Source organism: Perognathus longimembris, chromosome 1 (assembly GCF_023159225.1).
Source record: "Perognathus longimembris pacificus isolate PPM17 chromosome 1, ASM2315922v1, whole genome shotgun sequence".
In the NCBI taxonomy this organism is placed as follows: Eukaryota; Metazoa; Chordata; class Mammalia; order Rodentia; family Heteromyidae; genus Perognathus; species Perognathus longimembris.
The window spans coordinates 40,856,535-40,875,664 of NC_063161.1; the positions used below are offsets into that span (position 1 = coordinate 40,856,535).

Genomic DNA, 19,130 nt, shown 5'->3' on the forward strand with positions numbered 1-19,130 from the left:
GATTTTTTTGTACATGTTTGTTTATTTGTTTACTCATTTTTATTTTTGGCTAGTCCTGGGCTTGAACTCAGGACCTGGGGGAGATTAGATTTTCTCAGCCACATGAGTAGCTAGGATTACAGGCATGCGCCATAGATGCCCTGTTTTTGTACAAGTTTTTCAGGAACTTCCAAGCTGTTTTCCCAAGTATCTGAACTGCTATACATTCCTACCACCAATGTATGACCATTCTAGTTTCTCTACACCCTCACCAACACTTTTTATTGCCATTTTTTTGTTAAACCTATCAGAGTATGACATCAGAGTATGAATATCACATTGTGATTTTTATTTGCCTTCCTCATGGCTAAAGAGCTGGACTATCTTTCCATTTGTGTATTCTTCTCAAACACATATATTCATCCTTAGCCCAGATGTTCTTTAAGAACCTAGTATCCGCATTAGGTCCATGAGTGTTTCCCAGCATAAGAATCAATCTGTTGTCTTTCCCCATAGTCCTTCCCTGTTCCATTTAGGAGAAAACAGTGTCCAGTAGAGAAAGCCAGAGGTCTGAGAGTCTTGTCTGTTAGTATGCCCCATAGAGTCTTTCTTTTTGGTATCTCTCCAATCTCCTTTTCTTCTTTTCTACTGCTACCATTTTTGCATCTGAGGGTTAACCAAATGAATATGTGTGTAAAGAATTCAAAAACAAATTGGTATAGATCAAGACTCTAATAAATACCTTCAGAGTTGGAAGTGAACTATTTTAAAGCAGTGACTGTAGTAATCTACTAGAACATTATTTGTAATGTAGGAATTGAAAAAGCAATAAAGTGAAAACACTTTAGAGGCAAAGCTGAGGCAGAAACTCCAGTAAGACGGTTGTTTTAACCTCAGGGCAACTTAGACACTTGTGCTTCATGCCCATTGCCAAATACAGCATGGTAAGGCACTGATTACAATGGTACACACTTCAAGGAGTCGCCCTGGGGACACCATCACATGGTTGTTACCTGTGTCCCCCTGCTGGACTTTACAGCATGTTGTAGAGACAGATAAGTGAATAGTTTACACCATGGCCTGAGTCTTTTTTATATGATTTTGCTCCAGGCCCTGTTATTGTTAGCTGGGTGATCTGTGTAAATTTCACAGCGTCAGGGCATTTAAGCATCCTGGGAACTCAGTGGAGTTTAAGTGTGTTGTTGGGGAAGTAATGAGGAGGAGTGTTTTGTTCCTGATTGTCCTTCTTAGAGCTCTAGTCCTTAAGGAAGTTGATCCTGCTGTGATCTTTCCTTGTCTCCAGAGCTCATTTGTGTCCGTGAATATTTATGCATCATAATGTAAGTAGATATCTGGTGATATTTGTCAGTTTATTGTGATTCTCTTGATGTAAGTGAAAATGGGGTCAAGTAAAAATTCAGGTTGTCTGCTGGGATTAGTTGCTACAGAGATCATAAAAATATGACACTAGTCACTAAGGAGGTATTGAACAGATACCAGCCTGGTTTTTAAAAATACAGATTTTGTTTGTTTGTTTGTTTGTTTTAATATAGAGATGGAGTGAGGGTAGAATGATTGATTGCTCTGTACCTAAAGTTCCCCTTTACCCAGAAGGGTATGAATCAGTACCACAGGAAGATAACACCAACTAAGGACCTGCTCAAACACAGATATTACGTGCTCTTTAGACAGGATCTGTCACCAATCCCTAAACTTCAGGTCCTTGGAAAGGAGTGTATACTGAGTGCAAGAGATCCACCACTTTTTTTTTTTTATTGTCAAAGTGATGTACGGAGGTGTTACAGTTTCATACGGCAGTGAGTACATTTCTTATTCAAAGTTATCTCCTCCCTCATTTTTCTCCCACCTTCTCCCCTCCCCACTTCCCTCCCTCCCCATGTATAGTTGGTTTACAGCATATAGTTTTATAAGTATTGCTGTTGTATTGGAACATCTTTTATCCTTTGTCTCTCCACTATGATGTTCCCCTTCTCTTCCCTAGTTCTAAAAAACATATATACAATACCCAGAGTACCAAAATCAGTTATAGTGACATCAGGGGTAAAACAATGGGGAAAACAGACAAAAAAAGGCATAATTTCACATGGTATATTGAAAATAACCAGCACCACCATTATTATAGACAGCTTCCAAGGATTGTGATTGGCTGTGAGCCATTGGCGGCATTTTGAGTTTTTTAGTGACACATTGCAGGGCTGGAGGCTGCTATGCCTGCAGCCTTATACTGATCAAGAATTCTGTCTTCCTGGTTAGAGCCACACAGAGCTGTTGTTATCTGATGGTCAACATGAGAAGAAACAGAGACTCTAATAGCAAAATGAAAGTAGAACAGACTCAAGGTACCACCCCTAAAACCTAATATGGAGAACAGCGGTGCATCCTAGGATAACACTACTCTTTGGACAACAGAAGCAAGTTTCAAAACAATGTTTGCCTGCTTTTCTGGGTAAATGTACTCACAAGGCCTTTCTAGATGAGGAAGTTAGTTTAAAGGAACTAGATTTGTAATGCCAGTGGCTTAAGTGCTTTGTTTCCCTGCAGTTATATTTATCAGTAATATGAATCTGTGGAAGCAACTAGGAAGGTCAACTCAGAGGAAGGTAGACAAGAGGGCAGAACAATCAAAGGGGAATTATACTGTTTTTTAAAGCTTGACAGGCATTGATCTATTATAAGAATTTCACATTCCTAATGTTTAATAAATGACTGATGGGGTGGATGAAACCCCTCAACATAAAGGTATTGGAGTGCTGATTTAGCATTAAATTCACAGACAGTGGGATAGTCAGAGCCAAATGTAATGCTCCAAATCCAGACTTATATTAATAATAAGCCCTTTCCAAACAGGAGGTAGGCTGCAAATTGCCATTTTGTATCTTAAGTCCTGTGAGTATTTGAGGATCAACTCAACGTTCTGGTGCATTTTCTCCCAGGCTGTAAGTGGACCATAGGCAAAGCTGGGCATAAAGGTCCACTATGTGCACAAATCTGAGGCAGGAGGGCAAGACAGGGAAATAGTGATTAAGATTGTCGTCAGTTGCAGAGCATGGTGGCACACACCTGTACTCAATCCCAACTCTCAACTATGTGAGGGACAGGGTTCTCTAGAGGATTCCAATTGTATGCTAGCCTGGGCAAAAAGTTAGCAAAGCTCCATCTCAATTAATAAGCCAGGTATGGTAGGTCATATTTGTAATCTTAGCTATATAGGAGGCATAGGTAAAAGGATTATAGTCTGAGGCAGGCCCTGGTGGGGAAAAATGTGAGGTCCTATTTGAAAAAATAGGTAATGCAAAAATAAAAGTGTTAGGAATGTGGTGTAAGTGATAGAATGCCCATACAACTGCAAGGCCTGGAGTTCAAACCCCAGGAAAGACACCTCTGTGGAGCTTGTCCTATAGGGTGAGAATCAGGCACTCAATGCTTAAGTGACAGAGAAAATAAAGGAAAATAATATTATACTACATATTTATTGCTGTTCAGCACATTACACCCATTTTAGTGGTGTAAAACAGACACATCTATGTTGCACAGTCTCTGGGAGTCAGGAATCCAGGAGCAGCTTATCTGTGTTGCTGTGGCCCTCTCTCCCAGAAGGTTGCCACCCCTATATGAACTGGGTTCTTTGTCATTTGAAGGCTCAGTGAAAGCTGGAGAATACTATAGCAAATGGTTTCCTCACATGGCTGGCAAATCCATGCTAGTTTGGGGTAGAAAACATCAGCTGAATTCTTCCCAGCCATTGACCCAAGGAGCAAGAGCAAAGAGGAAGCTGTGAGGTCTTATCTATTCACATATTATTCTTTTTTTATATCAGAAACAAATCTGATCCGCATCCAAGAGGAAGGGAAATGGGCTTCCCTTTTTTTGTAGGGACAGGTGTTACAGAATTTATGAACTTTTTTTTTCTTTTCTTTTTGTAAGTGGGGTTTGAAAATGGGACTATTGTTTTTTGCTGGTCATTTTTAGAGACATAGTCTATTTTTTTGGAGAGGGGGATCTGGGCTGGCCTTCCATTGTGATCCTCTGGGTATTAGAATCCTTAGTAGCTAGAACCAATTTTAAAACTAGCAGAGGGCTGGCAACATGGCCTAGTGGCAAGAGCACTAGGTTCATGAAGCCCTAGGTTCAATTCCTCAGCACCACATATATAGAAAATGCCCAGAAGTGGCACTGTGGCTCAAGTGGCAGAGTGTTAGCCTTGAGCAAAAAGAAGCCAGGGACAGTGCTCAGACCCTGAGTTCAAGGCCCAGGATTGGCAAAAAAAAAAAAAAAGAAAAGCAGCTTAGGAGGCGGAGCAGGACCTCGAGCTGGTAGAGATGGGCCCGGCTGGACCTGAGTGGAGGTCAGTAGAGATGAGACGAGCCCCGCAGAGCGAAGCCAGGGGCTGGACCTGACTGGAGGCGGTCGGTCCCTAACTCTCCTCATGGGCTATTAAGGGCCTCACATGCCGGACGAAGGACCTGCAGAGGAGACAAGTGGTGGGCCTTGAACTCTGGGCCTAGGCATTATCCCTGAGCTCTTCAGCTTAAGACTAGCTTGCCATCGGATGTGACTGCGGATGTGACTGGAACGAGAAGCCCGGAGCATGGCGACCGGAGCATCTGAGTAATAGCTCTTCAAGTCTACAATTTAAAATGGCCTCTAACAAGACTACATTGCAAAAAATGGGAAAGAAATAGAATGGAAAGAGTAAAAAGTTGAAGAAGCAGAGCCTGAAAAATTTGTTGTAGAAAAAGTACTGGACCGACTTGTAGTGAATGGGAAGGTAGAATATTTCCTGAAGTGGAAGGGATTTACAGATGCTGATAATACTTGGGAACCTGAAGAAAATCCAGAATTAATTGAAGCATTTCTTAAACTCAAAAAGCTGATAAAGAAAAGGATGGTACAAAAAGAAAATCTTTATCAGACAGTGAATCTGATGATAGCAAATCAAAGGAAAAAGGTGTTGCTGACAAACCAAGGGGCTTTGCTAGGGATCTGGATCCTGAACGAATAATTGGTGCAACAGACAGCAGTGGAGTATTGATGTTTCTTATGAAATGGAAAGATTCAGATGAAGCTGACTTGGCGCTGGCAAAAGAGGCAAATTTAAGTGTCCTCAGATTGTGATCGTTTTCTATGAAGAGAGACTAACTTGGCATTCTTGTCCAGAAGATGAAGCTCAATAATTGTTTGTATCGCATATATATATAAAATATATAAATTATATATGTATACATATACATATATATATATATATATAAAGAAAAACCAACAGAGATGCAAAGTGTGGATGTCAGGAAGTACCAAAGATCTTTCTCTAAACTGTGGTGCTGGAAGGATAGGGAAAGGGCAAGTGTGTCCTGGTGGCCTAGGGAATAGCAGCACGGGCACATGCTGAGATGGAGAAAGTAGAAGAGAGGCTTTGCACATGTCTCCATGACACCTCCTCTCATTCTGAGTGCTCAAATGATCATCTTAAAGCTTAGCCTTAAAAAAAAATTCTAACTACAGCTATGAATGCTTTTTACATTTAGGAAAAAGGGTATCTGGTTAATCAAGTCCACCTGGGTGAATAATGATCTGTAGTTAAGGTTATAATTATTTCCACTTAAACAGCTCTGTAGGTAGAATCCATGTTGTGTAATGGTGTTTCAGTGATTTTTAAAGTTAGAGAAATTCTCAGAATTGTACAACACCTTGGAGAGAAGAAAGGCAAAACTTTATACAAATGATTAAATTTTCACTAAAGCATTACAAAGGATTGACATGGCATGTTAAGTTAAACAATAAGAGAAAAATTGGTGCCTTCCTGTGCATGCCCTGCCTTCAATGTATGAGACAAAGATTAGAATCTCTGACAAATGTATTTTTTCAGCATACTTTTTCAGAGTGACAATTCTGAGTCACAAATTTCTAAATAAAACATAAAAGCGGCTGATTTTCCTTGCTACTTCTAGGTTGATAACATCAGGGAAGGTAGCTGTCTACATATTTATAAAAAGCTGCACTCCAAACTCACAAAGGTTTGTTACACTGCTTTCCCTAAGTTCTTCCAATTTTCCCCTCACAGGAATGACACTGTTATGTCATCATAAACAAAGTCATTAGCAGAGGCTTAAAAATCATTTGTCACTGAGGTGTCTGAAAGCTTTAAAGAGGTGGGTAGAGAGGGTGCAGAAGTATTCATGTCAGCTTGCCGTTTTGAGACATTCAAGTTTATTTAGATCAGAGCCTTTCTCAAAAAGTCTCATCTTCTAGAAGTTATCTTCTAATAACTCCCACTCCTGCTGGTGACCACAGGGCTTCCCCTTTCCCCTAGTATGGACACATCCTAGGGTGACATGTATGGCCTGTGGTCATCAAGTTGATGACTAACCCTGTTCTGGTTTTACCTTTTTTTTTTCCTTCAGGTGGCACTAGAGTTTGAACTTGGGGCTTCACACTTGCTATGCCTTGATCCTGCTGAGCCTCACCTTCAACCCTGCTTTTTTCCCTGGTTATTTTTAGGATGGAATCCTGCTTCCAAGGGCCAGAGCCACAATCCACCTATGTCATGTTTCCAGTCTTCTCTGTGAATGCCACATCATCTAACTTCTCTTCAATGAAATGGAGTATCACAGACTTTTCTGTCCTGGCTGGCCTCCTACATAGCTTGAGATGACAGGCATCTACCATGAGTTTGAGAAGGGATCTAGTGAACTTTACTTCCTTGGCTAGGCTGAACAGCAATCCTATTCCCCAGCCTCTAAAGTAGTAAGGATTATAGGCATGAATGAGTCCCTAGCATCTAACTCATGATTTTTATCTTTATTTCGGTAGCCTATACTTTAAGTCTTTCATAATTGTTTCCCTTTGCCCACTTTTCCAGGTTAAATACTCCAGAGCACAGTTTTGTTTTGTTTTTTCCCTGCAGTTTGATACACTAAGACTACAAAGCAACACTGGCACTTCTAGTGATCAGATTTGCCACAAGTGTGCTTTATTTGTTCTACGGTGTTTTCAAAATCTAGAAATTTTCCATAGTATGGATCCTTTCTTGAAATACCAACAGACTTGGCAACTCTCAGCCATATTCCCATAATGAGCTGGAGCTGGGTACATTTTGCCCTCTTTAGAATGAGTATGTGCTGCAAGAATCGCCATGCCCTGGGTGCACATTCTGGCTCAGGCGGCTTTTCAGGCTGAGCCCTGCTCTAAGAGCTGAAACCTACTTTTCTAGCTGGCCTGGAACTTCCTTGCAGGAAGTCTTTAGTAGTTAGGGTTACAGGCATAAGCTACTGGTGCCCAGCGAGTTTTGTTGTTACTGTTGTTTGTTTTTGTCAGTTGTGGGGCTTGAACTCAGGGCCTGGGCACTAACCCTGAGCTCTTTTGCTCAAGGCTAGCGTTCTACCACTTTGAGCCACAGTGCCACTTCCAGCTTTCTGGTGGTTACTTGGAGATAAGAGTCTCACAGATTTTCCTGCGCAGGCTGGGTTTAAACTGTTTTCTTTAGATCTCAGCCTCCTGAATAGCTAGGATTACAGGCCAACAGCACCCAGCTTAAGTTTTGTAGTTTTAATGAGACAGTTATAGTATGTAGTGTGAAGCTTTTAATATGTTCCAAGATTTAATTTAGTGCTTCAAAATGCTACCTGACATTCACTTGAGAGACTGCTATGTTTTTGGCACTTTGTGGAAGTTCTGTCTAATCTTCATGGGGACCTGGAAAGAAGTTGGTTTACTGTAGCCCCAGGTCACAGAGGACAGAAATGAGTTACAAGCCAGGTTCCAGTGACTCACACATATAATCTTAAGCATTCAGGAAACTGAGATCTGGGACTGAAGTTCCAGGTCAGCCCAAGCAGAAAAGTCTGTTCGATTCAATCTCCAAAAATAACCAGCAAAAAAAAAAAAAATGGCAGGGTTGGAGACTGTGTCTCAAGTGGTAGAGCACCAGCTGAGCAAATGTAAGGCCCTGAGTTCAAACTCCAGTATTGTCAGAAGAGAAAAAGAAATGATGTCTAGAACTTTCATTGTCAGTAAAGATATAAGGTAGGATTTTATCCCAGTCTAACTTGATTTTTAAATTGATGCTATTGTCAGTAAACCTCACTCCCAATCTTAGTAGGTTTCCATTGTCTCCATTCTCAGATTGTTGTTTTTGTGATGAGACAGGAAGAGAAATGAGACATGGAAGAGAAAAAAATAATGTCTACTCCTCCTGCATTGCAGTACTGTTGGAATGTAAAGAAGATGTACACAGAGGTGCTGGATAAGTGACAAACTGCTAAATGCCTAAAACATCTAGCCAATGTTAAGCCATGGTCATCCAATAGCCCCATTATTTCTGTAGCCAGGAAACTTACTTAACAGCAGTAATTGAAATTGCTATAAATTGAAGAAAGAGTCTGAATTCTTGAAAGGAAACGGTTATATGGTTTGTTGGAGATTTAACCTTTTTACTCGGATTGGACAGTGCTGAGGTCTGCTGACCCTTCAACATTAAGTGACAGAAACAGCATGAGACAGGGAAGTAACCTTGGACAACTTGAGCAATTTTTCTAGTTGTTTCCTCATCTGAAAGATGAGACCATTTATACAAATCATTTTCAAAGTCTCAGCTCTGATTCTCCATAATCATCAGTTTTAATGACATTGAGCTGTGTGTCTGTTTTCATTAGTTTCTTGATTTGTGATTGAATATTTATGAAGCCTTGTAAGGAATACTTTCAAAGGTTACCATTGTTGATTCTTTTCTTGTACCCCCACCTCGCCTCCTACACTTTTCTCTTTGTCTCTTCAGGGTTTGTGAAGTTTTCTTTTAGCTCTTGAGTTGTTTATTCTGAATTCTGGACATCTGACTTTAGGATGTCATTTGAAAAGTGAAAGATTGGGCCTACTGAGGAAATCCCAGATAGAATCCTCAATAGCATTGATGGAGTTGACCCTTCCTTGCATTGTTTCAGCAAGAAGCTTTGTCCCTTGGGATCTGAAAAGCCTACTGCGGAGCTTGGGGGTCAGATGATAGCTTGGTTTCTTCTCATTCAAGTGATCTACTTCCTAACTTCAGATTTTTGAATGCAGAACATTGAAGGCTTTTCATTTGTGATTGTTCCGTAAGACAATGAGTAGTACAAATTTGGAAGAAGAATTCGGCCATTACTTGGCTGACTGATGTGAATGCGCTGCTATTCAGAGCTTAGATTACTAGCTGCAGATATGAAAGGATCATTTTCCATCATTTCCTGAGACAGTTAACTTCCTCTAAATGCAGCCAGTGCTATTATTAAAGATAATGCACCAGGCTATCAAAAATGCAAGTCACAGGGGCTGGGGATATAGCCTAGTGGCAAGAGTGCCTGCCTCGGATACACGAGGCCCTAGGTTCGATTCCCCAGCACCACATATATAGAAAACGGCCAGAAGCGGCGCTGTGGCTCACGTAGCAGAGTGCTAGCCTTGAGCGGGAAGAAGCCAGGGACAGTGCTCAGGCCCTGAGTCCAAGGCCCAGGACTGGCAAAAAAAAAAAAAAATGCAAGTCACAGAGGGGTTCATTTTGCAAATGTAAACATCTTGGTTTACCTGTGGAGCAGGAAGTGGGACAAAAATATGGACAAATTAGTTTCTATAACTGGTTGTGAATTGTGATCTCCCTATATTTGGTGATCTGAACCTCCTCCTTGGTTTTTGTTTTTTGTTTTTTGGTTTTGTTTTGTTGTTTGCCAGCCTTGGGGCTGAACTCAGAACTTAGGTGCTGTCCCTTAGCTTTTTCACTCAAGGCTGGCACTCCACCATTTTCCTACAGCTCTACTTTTGAATTTTTTGAGGTTCATTGAAGATGAGTCTCATAGAGTTTCCTGCCAAGGCTGGGTATCAACTGAGATCCTCAGATCTCAGCCTCAAGGTCAGCCACCCTTATCTTGCCTGACCTAGCATTTTATGCAGACTAAGATTTTTCAATTGAATAACAGAACAGAATGTGACTGGAAAAGTCAGTGGACATCCTTTAAGGCATCATCAGACCTTGTAGGACACAGTGGAGATGTTTCTGCTTTGTGGAAGTAGGAACAATGGAAGAGAGAAGTGGCATGGATGTAGGTGGTAGCTGGAAAGTACACATTTAAAAGGGATGCTGTAGAGTCTGTTACAAAAACAAATGAACAAAAAAAGGCTTTTTCTACTTTACAGTTACACATAGCGGGGTTGATGAATGAGTGTCTGTTAGCCAACTAAGCCGGCTGTGCAAGAGGCCCCAAGGAAAGGCATGGCCTATGTCTGGTGCCTTTTACAAGTATATTATTATATACCTGGGTACCAATGTCTAGGCTGCATCCTCTGGACAGCACAAAGATGAAGAATGATGAGTTCTATATCTTTGGGCTCTTGTCAGTTCACTACAGTGGAAAGATACCTGACTCTATAGTTAAAATTCAAGGTGGTGTGTAGAAGTCAATGCAAAAGACCTAAAATCAGTCAGGCGCCATGGCTACTCAGAAGGCTGGGATCTAAGGATCACAGTTCGAAGCTAGCTCGTGCAGGAAAATCTATGAGACTCTTATCTCAAAAAGCCAGGAGGAGAGCTGTGGCTTTTTTTGGCTTTAAGCACAAAAGCTTAGGGACAGCACCTAGACCAGAGTTCAGGCCCCGGGACCAGAAAAAGAAAGGCATAAAATCATGAGAATGGTACAGAGGGAGATTTTCTGAGAGTAATTAGAGTAGAAGCTAAGAGAATGTTTTTGAAAATATTTTCAATAGGCCCTGAACCAAGTGGAGGGTATTGGAATTGTTCAGGGGCTCTGTCATTTTCACTTTCACTCACTACATGGAGCATATTAAATTTGCTTAATTAGTAAGTGTTGCCTCTGTTACCAAAACAGGAACATTTTTAGTATTAAGACACCTTAAGCCGGGCACCAGTGGCTCACATCTGTAATCCTAGCTACTCAGAGGCTGCGATATGAGGATCATGGGTCAAACCCAGCCTACGCAGGAAAGTCTGTGAGGCTCTTATCTCTGATTAACAACCTGAAAACTGGAAATGGCACTGTGGGTCAAAAGTGACAGAGTACTAGACTTAAGCAAAAGAGCCCTGGGACAGTGCCTAGGCCCTGAGTTCAAGCCCCACAACCAACAACAACAAAAAAAAGGCAACCTGATGGAAAAATAGGTTCTTAGCAAGAGAAGACAAGGGACATGAAACATCGTACACATTACAACCCTGTTGTTCTACCTGAAATTTTTTTTTGTTTAGTTTCTCTTATTAGAATAGAATTTAAAGTTTTTCTCCTTAGGGAAGCAGCAGTAAAAAAAAAAAAAAAAAAAAAAAAAAAAAAAAAAAAAAAGGAAAAAGAAAAAGATTGAAAAACTGCTTGCTTCCCTACTCTCCTCCTTTTCCCTCCTATCTTTTCCTCTTCCCTCCCTTGCTAATTGTTCTCCACTATTTGAAGTATTTTTAATATATCTCCAGCACATCTTAATAGGAAAACTTGAAATAATCTCTTTACAAGTAATTCTGTTCCAAAACAAAGCTCAAAATTATACACAAAAATATCCAGTACTCATTAAGGTAAAACTTAAGATGTCTGCAGTGCAATTAGATTGGGTTGAGAATGAGGAAAATGAGACTCACTTGTTAGCTTTCACTAGACAGAACCTTGAACTAATGTACTTGAGATGGAGGTCTTCAACTTCCCACTCAACTGTATTTTCTTTCTTTTTTTTTTTAAAGACAGGATTTCTTTTTGTTTTGTTTTTTTGTTTTTTTTTGGCCAGTCCTGGGCCTTGGACTCAGGGCCTGAGCACTGTCCCTGGCTTCTTCCCGCTCAAGGCTAGCACTCTGCCACTTGAGCCACAGCGCCGCTTCTGGCCGTTTTCTGTATATGTGGTGCTGGGGAGTCGAACCTAGGGCCTCGTGTATCCGAGGCAGGCACTCTTGCCACTAGGCTATATCCCCAGCCCCCTAAAGACAGGATTTCTTTGTAGCACCAACTCATGATCTTCCTTCCTCCATCTCCCCAGTGCTGGAATTACAGTCATGTACTAACATGCCTAATTTATGTAGATTTTAAGAAATTTAACTAATTGTTCACATATGTAACATTTTAGGTTTTTCTAGTTTTCTTTGTTGTTTAATCCACTTTTTATCTCCTTTGCTTCTTATGCTCTAGAATGTATGCCTTAAGGGGTGGCTGGACTGGGGAGAGTACTTTCCACTTGATGTTATGTTGCGGTTTCAAACCCCATTGGGAGGGCTGACCCACTCATAATGTAGGCTGTCTCAATCAAGATATATATTTGATGGCTTGGCTAGGATGGTATTCACCATTTCTTTCACTTGTTCAAATATGCTTATCTCCATAAAATTCAGAAGTCATAGGAGAAGTGATACTAATCACCTAAGGATGTCAATAACTGTTCATGGTTTTTACTCAAACCAGTTTTATCCCTGAGGAATGCAAATGACTATCTGCTAGCCCTCAATTCTTCTATAAACAACTTTTCTTTACAAGTTAGATCAGGATGCTGTTAAAAAAGTATCACTGACTGTGTAGGTTAAAAACAACAAACTTAATTCTAGCAGTTCTATCTAGCGGCCAGAATTCCAACTCAGGGTTGCCAGTCTCAGTAAATTCCAGTAAGAACCCCTTTCTGGTTGCAGACACATAACTTCCTGTTGCATCCTCACATGTGGGAAGAAGAGCTAAAGAGCTCTCTGGCATCTCTTTGATAAGATCATTACTCTCATTTAGGAGGGCTCTTCCTTTATGACCTAACGTTTCAAAGGCCATACCTCTTCATCACATGGGAGGTTATGATTTTAACCTATGCATTTTGACAGTGACACAAACATTGTGCAAATGTTTTCTAACTAGGAAGAACTATAGTTTTTCCAAAATTATCTACAGCCATTATTTCTTTATTTAAAAGGAAATTGTCTTGCTTTGCTTATTTTCAAAATAAGTAGCTAGGATAATAAATTACCTCCAATCGTAGAAATGTAGATTTTTCAACTATGGCTGGACTTATGTTAGTTTTTTTCTCTGCTACAGCCTGTTTTTGATGTTCGAATGGTCATGAAATTAACCAGTTAAAAGGCCTTTCAAATGCATTCCTGTCCTTCTGAAATACTCCATTATCTTTAAATGATTTTCTTTCACTCTCTAGCCCAACAAGCAATCCCTGGTTCACTTTGTACTTTCAGTACCATACCTGAAACCAGCCATTTTACCATGAATCCCTGGCTTCCTTAGTTGGGAATGGTTCTTAGAAACCAGCACCTGCAAGTTCACAGTGCTCACTTTAGAGTATCTTTACTCTAGTACTCAAGTGGATGCAGTTATGTTTGTTCACCATCTGAGTTCATAATGAACTTAATTGAACAATTGAAATTAAACATAAGGTTATTCTTGACTTGGATTTAATTTATATTTATGGCTATTTTCTATATCCTAAGAATATCTGAGTAACAGTTTCAAATTTTCAGAACTGACGGTTCTACAGCAAAATAGTGAAAATGCACCCCCTAGAAAATCAATTCTTGTAAGATTGTGGCTACCCTTAAATGCCTATTGAAAGCAACCACTTTCACAGAAAAGGTTCTAGCTCCTAAAGTATGACCAGGAATTTCCTCTTAAGTACAAATTATCTCAACTGAATTGTATGTTACAAGATCACACCAAGGAACATTACCAATCAGAGGTTAGGTACTGCACAGAGACCAAAATAGATCTTTAGTGTTTTAGCATGCCATTTTGAGTAACTCATTTCTCAGGCTTACTGTAGGACCAACAATCTTGAGATTAGGGAAGAAAAAAACATTTGTATGAGAATGTGAACCCAATGTCCCCACATTATCACCTTTCCTTGCAGTTAAGGAGCAATTCTTAACTTCTGTATTTAAGCCTGAAATAAAATCTATGTATAGCCCTGAAAAATAAAATAGTAAAACTGTTAAACAAATTTTAAGACTTACATTTTTTTTAACATTTTATTTACTTGCAGTGACCAATGTTGTTAGTGCACTTTGTTATGCTTTGGGTTTGTTCTCAATTATAGGGTCTATTTTTTTCTTAGCTTTCCTTTTAAATATTTACTCATGCATTTTTTTCTTACAGTAGTGGGATTTGAACTCAGAGCCTTACACTTTGCAAAGCAGGCACTTTTTATAAGTTGCAATTATTTTTAAAAACATACATCATTAGAAAAGTCTAGTTTTCATTATTTCCACTCTATCCCTCCCACAAATGATCCCTTTAGTTGTTATTATTTTCCATTTAATTATTTCAAGGTTTTTATTACATACATTTGTATTCTAATTTTCTCAGCTAAAGGTACAACTGGGTGTAGCTATTCAGGAGGCTGAGAGATCTGAGGATGGTGGTTCAAAGCTAGCCTCAGCTTTCCCCATGAGACTCCTAACTCCAATTAACTATCTAAAAAGCCTAAAGTGGAACTGTGGTTCAAGTGGTAGAGCACTAGCCTTGAGCCAAAAAGTTCTGGGATGGTGCCTGGGACTTGAACTTAGGGCCTGGGCACTGGACCAGCATTTTACTATATCCTAATGATCACAGTATTAAGTAGGTTCCCCAAAACAAAAACTCTTATTTTCATGAAATGTTAACACTTATTAGTGCACTAAATATGAGCTTTAAAATAATGTGAAAGTTCAAAACAGTTAAATCTTTTCATTATGAAAACACATACTCTGCATTTTGAGATTGTGGCCAATCTTAAATCAGTTATTCGCTCACTCTGTAGGTATAACTTGTAGAAATTTGTGAGCACATTGTAAAACTGTATTATCTGTAAATTAGCACTAACGTCAGTTTATGAAATTATAGATACTATTTTAAGGGTTTTTTTAACCTGTGTATGCATGAAAGCACATGAAGTATACATTCAGTCTAGTACATTCAATCTCAGACTTGGTGCTTTTTTTTAAATTTTATTTTAGCTCAAGTTCAGCAAATTTGTCAAAACAATTGATATCTGGAGCATTACTGAGCAAACAAGATATCAAAATAAAAAGTTGTGTAAAGTTAAAGGCACAGTATATTAACAAACAAATGATTGTCAGTCACAAAATTATAAATGTAGTTTGAGGGTAAGGCGAGAGGGGAGTTAATTCAAACTAACGCAATAAATTTTCAAACCACCTTCCAAAGAGGGCTGCTGATTGTGCCTTTTTTTTTGTCTTTTCTTGTGACCTTGAGCTCTCAATTTTTTTTCCCTTTGGAGAATCACAGCTGGTAATATACTTTGAGCTCTTGAAGCTACACAAGGTATAGTCTGGCTAAGTTATATGTGGTTTCCATATTAGCTTGTTTGGCAGGGTGACCTACTGGAAAGCAGGCTCAGTTACCCCACCAGTCAACCTCCTGGGAGTTATAGTTTCCTCCATATCCATCACTGTTGTAAAAACCTCCATAGCCACCTCCACCAAATCCTCGGCTGCTGCTATGGCCACCTCCACCACTGCGGCTGCTGCTCACACGGCTATTGCTGAAGCTGGAACTGCTGGCACCACTACTTTGGCGATAGTCTCTAGCACCAAAGCCTCCACTAAACCTATTGCTCTTTGAACGTCCACGACTGCTACCTTTGTAGTGGTATTCAAAAGCCATGTTTTCTAACCAAGATGGCACTTCTTGTTTTGCTTCAATAAGAAGATCCAATAAATCCTTAGTAATATTTATGTTCCTCTCATTTAAGAATGAAGTAGCAAGGCCGAGGTTTCCTACACGTCCTGTGCGGCCAATGCGATGGACATATTCTTCAATATCACTAGGTAAATCAAAATTGATCACGTGTTTCACATTTGAAATATCTAGCCCTCTTGCTGCTACTGCTGTAGCCACCAGAATTGGGCTTTTTCCGGAACGGAACTGGCGGAGGGCCTCTTCCCTATCTCTCTGAGAACGGTCTCCATGGATGCTGGTACATGCATACCCTTCGTGGTATAAGAAATCCTCCAGGGAATCTGCACCTTTTTTGGTCTCCACAAACACTAAGGTGAGTGAATCTTTCCCTGTGGCATTGAGGAGATCAAGCAGAAACGATCGTTTGTCTGGTTCTTCTACCCAAACTACTTTCTGCGTAATGTTCTCAGAAGTAGACCCAACTCTTCCTATAGCCAGAAAGATATATTCATCCAAGAAATCACGGGCTAGCATCTGTATTTCCTTCGGGAAAGTAGCACTAAACATCATAGTGTGGCGGACACCTTTTGGAGGCATGGTGTCTTGCTCAACTATCCTACGTATCTGGGGCTCAAACCCCATATCTAGCATCCGGTCAGCTTCATCTAACACCAAGTATTTGCAGAAATCTAATCCAATCTTTCCTCTTTCCATCATATCCACTAGACGGCCGGGTGTGGCTACTAGCAAGTGGCACCCACGTTCTAAGTCTCGAATCTGCTGACCGATATCGGCACCACCATAAACCACACAAGGACGAACTCTAGATCGGTACGAGAACTTCCTGGCTTCCTCATAGATCTGCACTGCCAGTTCTCTGGTTGGTGCCAACACTAGGGAGATTGGGTATTGTTTGCGGCGCCCATACCTTCCGTTTTCCTTCATGGCTCTCAAGGCCTCCCCTGGACCATCTGAATAAATCTGACTCAAGATGGGCAAGAGAAACGCTGCAGTTTTTCCAGACCCTGTTTGGGCACAAGCCATCAAGTCTCTTTTCTCCTTGATAATAGGAATCGCATGTTTCTGCACGGGAGTCGGGCGAGTGTAACGGGTAAGTTCAATGTTTCCCATGATAATTTCTCCCATCTCAACGTCGCTGAAACTTTCGATGTGTGGAGGGCAGTTGTTGCCCGTCGCTTCCACAGGAATGTCATCGTATTTCTCAAAGTTAATCCCCGTGTTACCTCCAGAAAAGAGTTCTTGCTCCAAGCGTTCGCTCGGTGGGAGGGGCTTGGACCAGTCATCTTCGTCCGATCGGTCGCACCAGCGACTGTTCCCACCGCGTTCAAACTTGCCGAAGCCGCTTCGGTCTCCGCGGCTGCTACTGACGCCATCGTAGTCGCTCCGTCCCCGGTCGTCAAACCTTCCCCGGGACCCACTTCCGCGGTCGCTGAAGAAGCTGGACTTGCCCCTCGAATCACTGCGAGACCCGAAACTGCTGTAGGCATCCTTCTCCTTACTGGAGCTCCACCCTAAACCGTCCCGGTCGTAACACGCCCTGGTCGCGTCTCGGTTCCTTAAGTGAGGAGGGATGTAGCGGCCTTTGCTGGCCGTGCTTCCTCCGGCCTGACTCTCCGGAGAAGCGTTCAAGTCTAGGCCCGAAAGCTGCTGGTCCAGCCCAACAGCATTTTCGACCGCCACATGACTCATCCCTGAAGGGTACGGAGACCGCGAGTCTTCCGCCGCCACCTCTGAGCGAGGGTTAGCTTCGCCACAAACGCCTTCCCGCACGAGAACGGTGGCGGCTCCGGAGTGCATGGCGTGCGTGCGCGGCCCACGGATGTAATCTAGCCACTCAAAGGCTGCTACGTCAGCTCGTACGCACGGCCGCTCGTAAGCACGTCGTCATGGGCACCTCCGGGAGCCAACTCCCTCCTCCGCGGTCGCGCTGGCGTTGATTTCTAACATCGCGAGATTTCCCCCGCTCAGTGCCTTCCTAACCTCGCGAGATTTCCTACTTACAGCCATCACCCTTCATTGTCCTGCGTTGGAGCCCACTGGGAGGGGCGGGGGTGGGTATCAAATGATGTCTTATTCCGTTTGTGCTTCCTTCCCTTGTTCTTTGTGAATACCCTAGCCTCAGTCTCGAAAATCTTGCGAGAACTGGGCCTTGTCTCTTCCTGCCTTTCAGCAACAAGGCTTTCAAAATGAACCTAGGCCTCCCGTCTCCCCCATTCTCTCCTGAGCACAGAGTCTCATTTTCCTTCCTTTCTGTTCTTTCTTCGTCCTCAGTTCCTGAGCTTGGAGATGCTGTGGGATGTTTCTGGTCTAATTAGCACTCACTAGAGGGCAGCGGGTCACGTGGCCACAGGGATCCAGCACGGTGGCCATTTTGTGGAGCAAGAAAAAAAAAACAAAAAAACGGTGATTTGAATAGTGTTCAGAATGGGGGTGGGGCAAGGGACAGGAGGGTGGGGGAATTGAAGGAGGAAGAGGAGGAGGGACAAGAGACAGTGACGACAGGTTGGTAGCCGCCAGCTTGGTACATTTTTATCATCTCAAAACTTAGGGGTAAATGTTTCACTACTTTGTAAATTATGTACTTCCTTTAAGTAGTTCCCCGCGCCCCCACCCCCACCCCACTCTGTCTCACCAGCCTAGGCCGGCCCAGAACTCTCAATCCTCCTGCTTCAGCCTCTGGAGCGCCGAGGTTATAAACTTGCATCACTATGGCCAGCCCAGTCACCTCATAATTGCCAGATTAGTGGGCGCTTCAACTTTGCTTAACCCCTTAAACTTTGTTCCTTCTTAAAACTTTACCTACGGTGGGTCACAGCTATCATCCTTAGCTACTCGGGAGGCTCAGATCTGGGGATCACAGCTCAAAGCCAGCCAGGGCTGGGAAGTCTGCGAGACTCCTGTCTCCAGTCTGTGGCCCAAGTGGCAGACCATCAGCCTTGAACAGAAAAGCTCAAAGAGAGTGATGCCCCAAGTACAAGCCCTGCGCACACCATACACACACACAACAACAACGACAATCTTAACTTACTAGGCTTCTTTGATCCCAGGATACCCTGGTATCTTTGGATCCTGAGTTCCGAATCCAAAGCTAGTCAGCCTTTCTCTGCACTGTGGGACTGTTGATAAGACAGGCTTTGGGGCCAGAGGGGACTTGCGGCAAATTTACCACTGTGCTATCTAAAATTAGTTTTTTTCTGGATTCAATTTTCATTAAATGAAACATACCTTTTGGGGAGACGGAAATGAGATGTTGTACAATGACGACATAGTGTCATATTGTTCTAATAAAAATGTTATTGAATTAATATGTATAGTTACCTTTGACCTAGGAGCTATTGCCTTAGATGGCAGTTTTCCATTTGGACTGGATATTGCTTAATAATCTGAATGGCATTTAACTCCTTTTATTGTAGCCACTTCCCTTATTAGAAACGTTTCCTGTCCATTGACTTTACCTCTACCTCCTTGTTACCATTTCTCTCTTGTTGCCCATCTTTTCCTAGT

General features: G+C 41.7%; 2 protein-coding genes across 2 annotated transcripts in view; one reads left to right on the forward strand and one right to left on the reverse strand.

The window, feature by feature from the left end:
- Ppm1h (protein phosphatase, Mg2+/Mn2+ dependent 1H) overlaps positions 1–19,130 on the forward strand; it is a 193,920-nt gene that overhangs the window by 40,009 nt on the left and 134,781 nt on the right. The window lies entirely within an intron of this gene.
- LOC125361808 (ATP-dependent RNA helicase DDX3X-like) lies at positions 12,920–18,049 on the reverse strand. The gene has a single exon (XM_048360413.1). It carries the CDS (start codon positions 17,421–17,423, stop codon positions 15,321–15,323), a length of 2,103 nt encoding a protein of 700 aa, XP_048216370.1. The 5' UTR covers positions 17,424–18,049; the 3' UTR covers positions 12,920–15,320.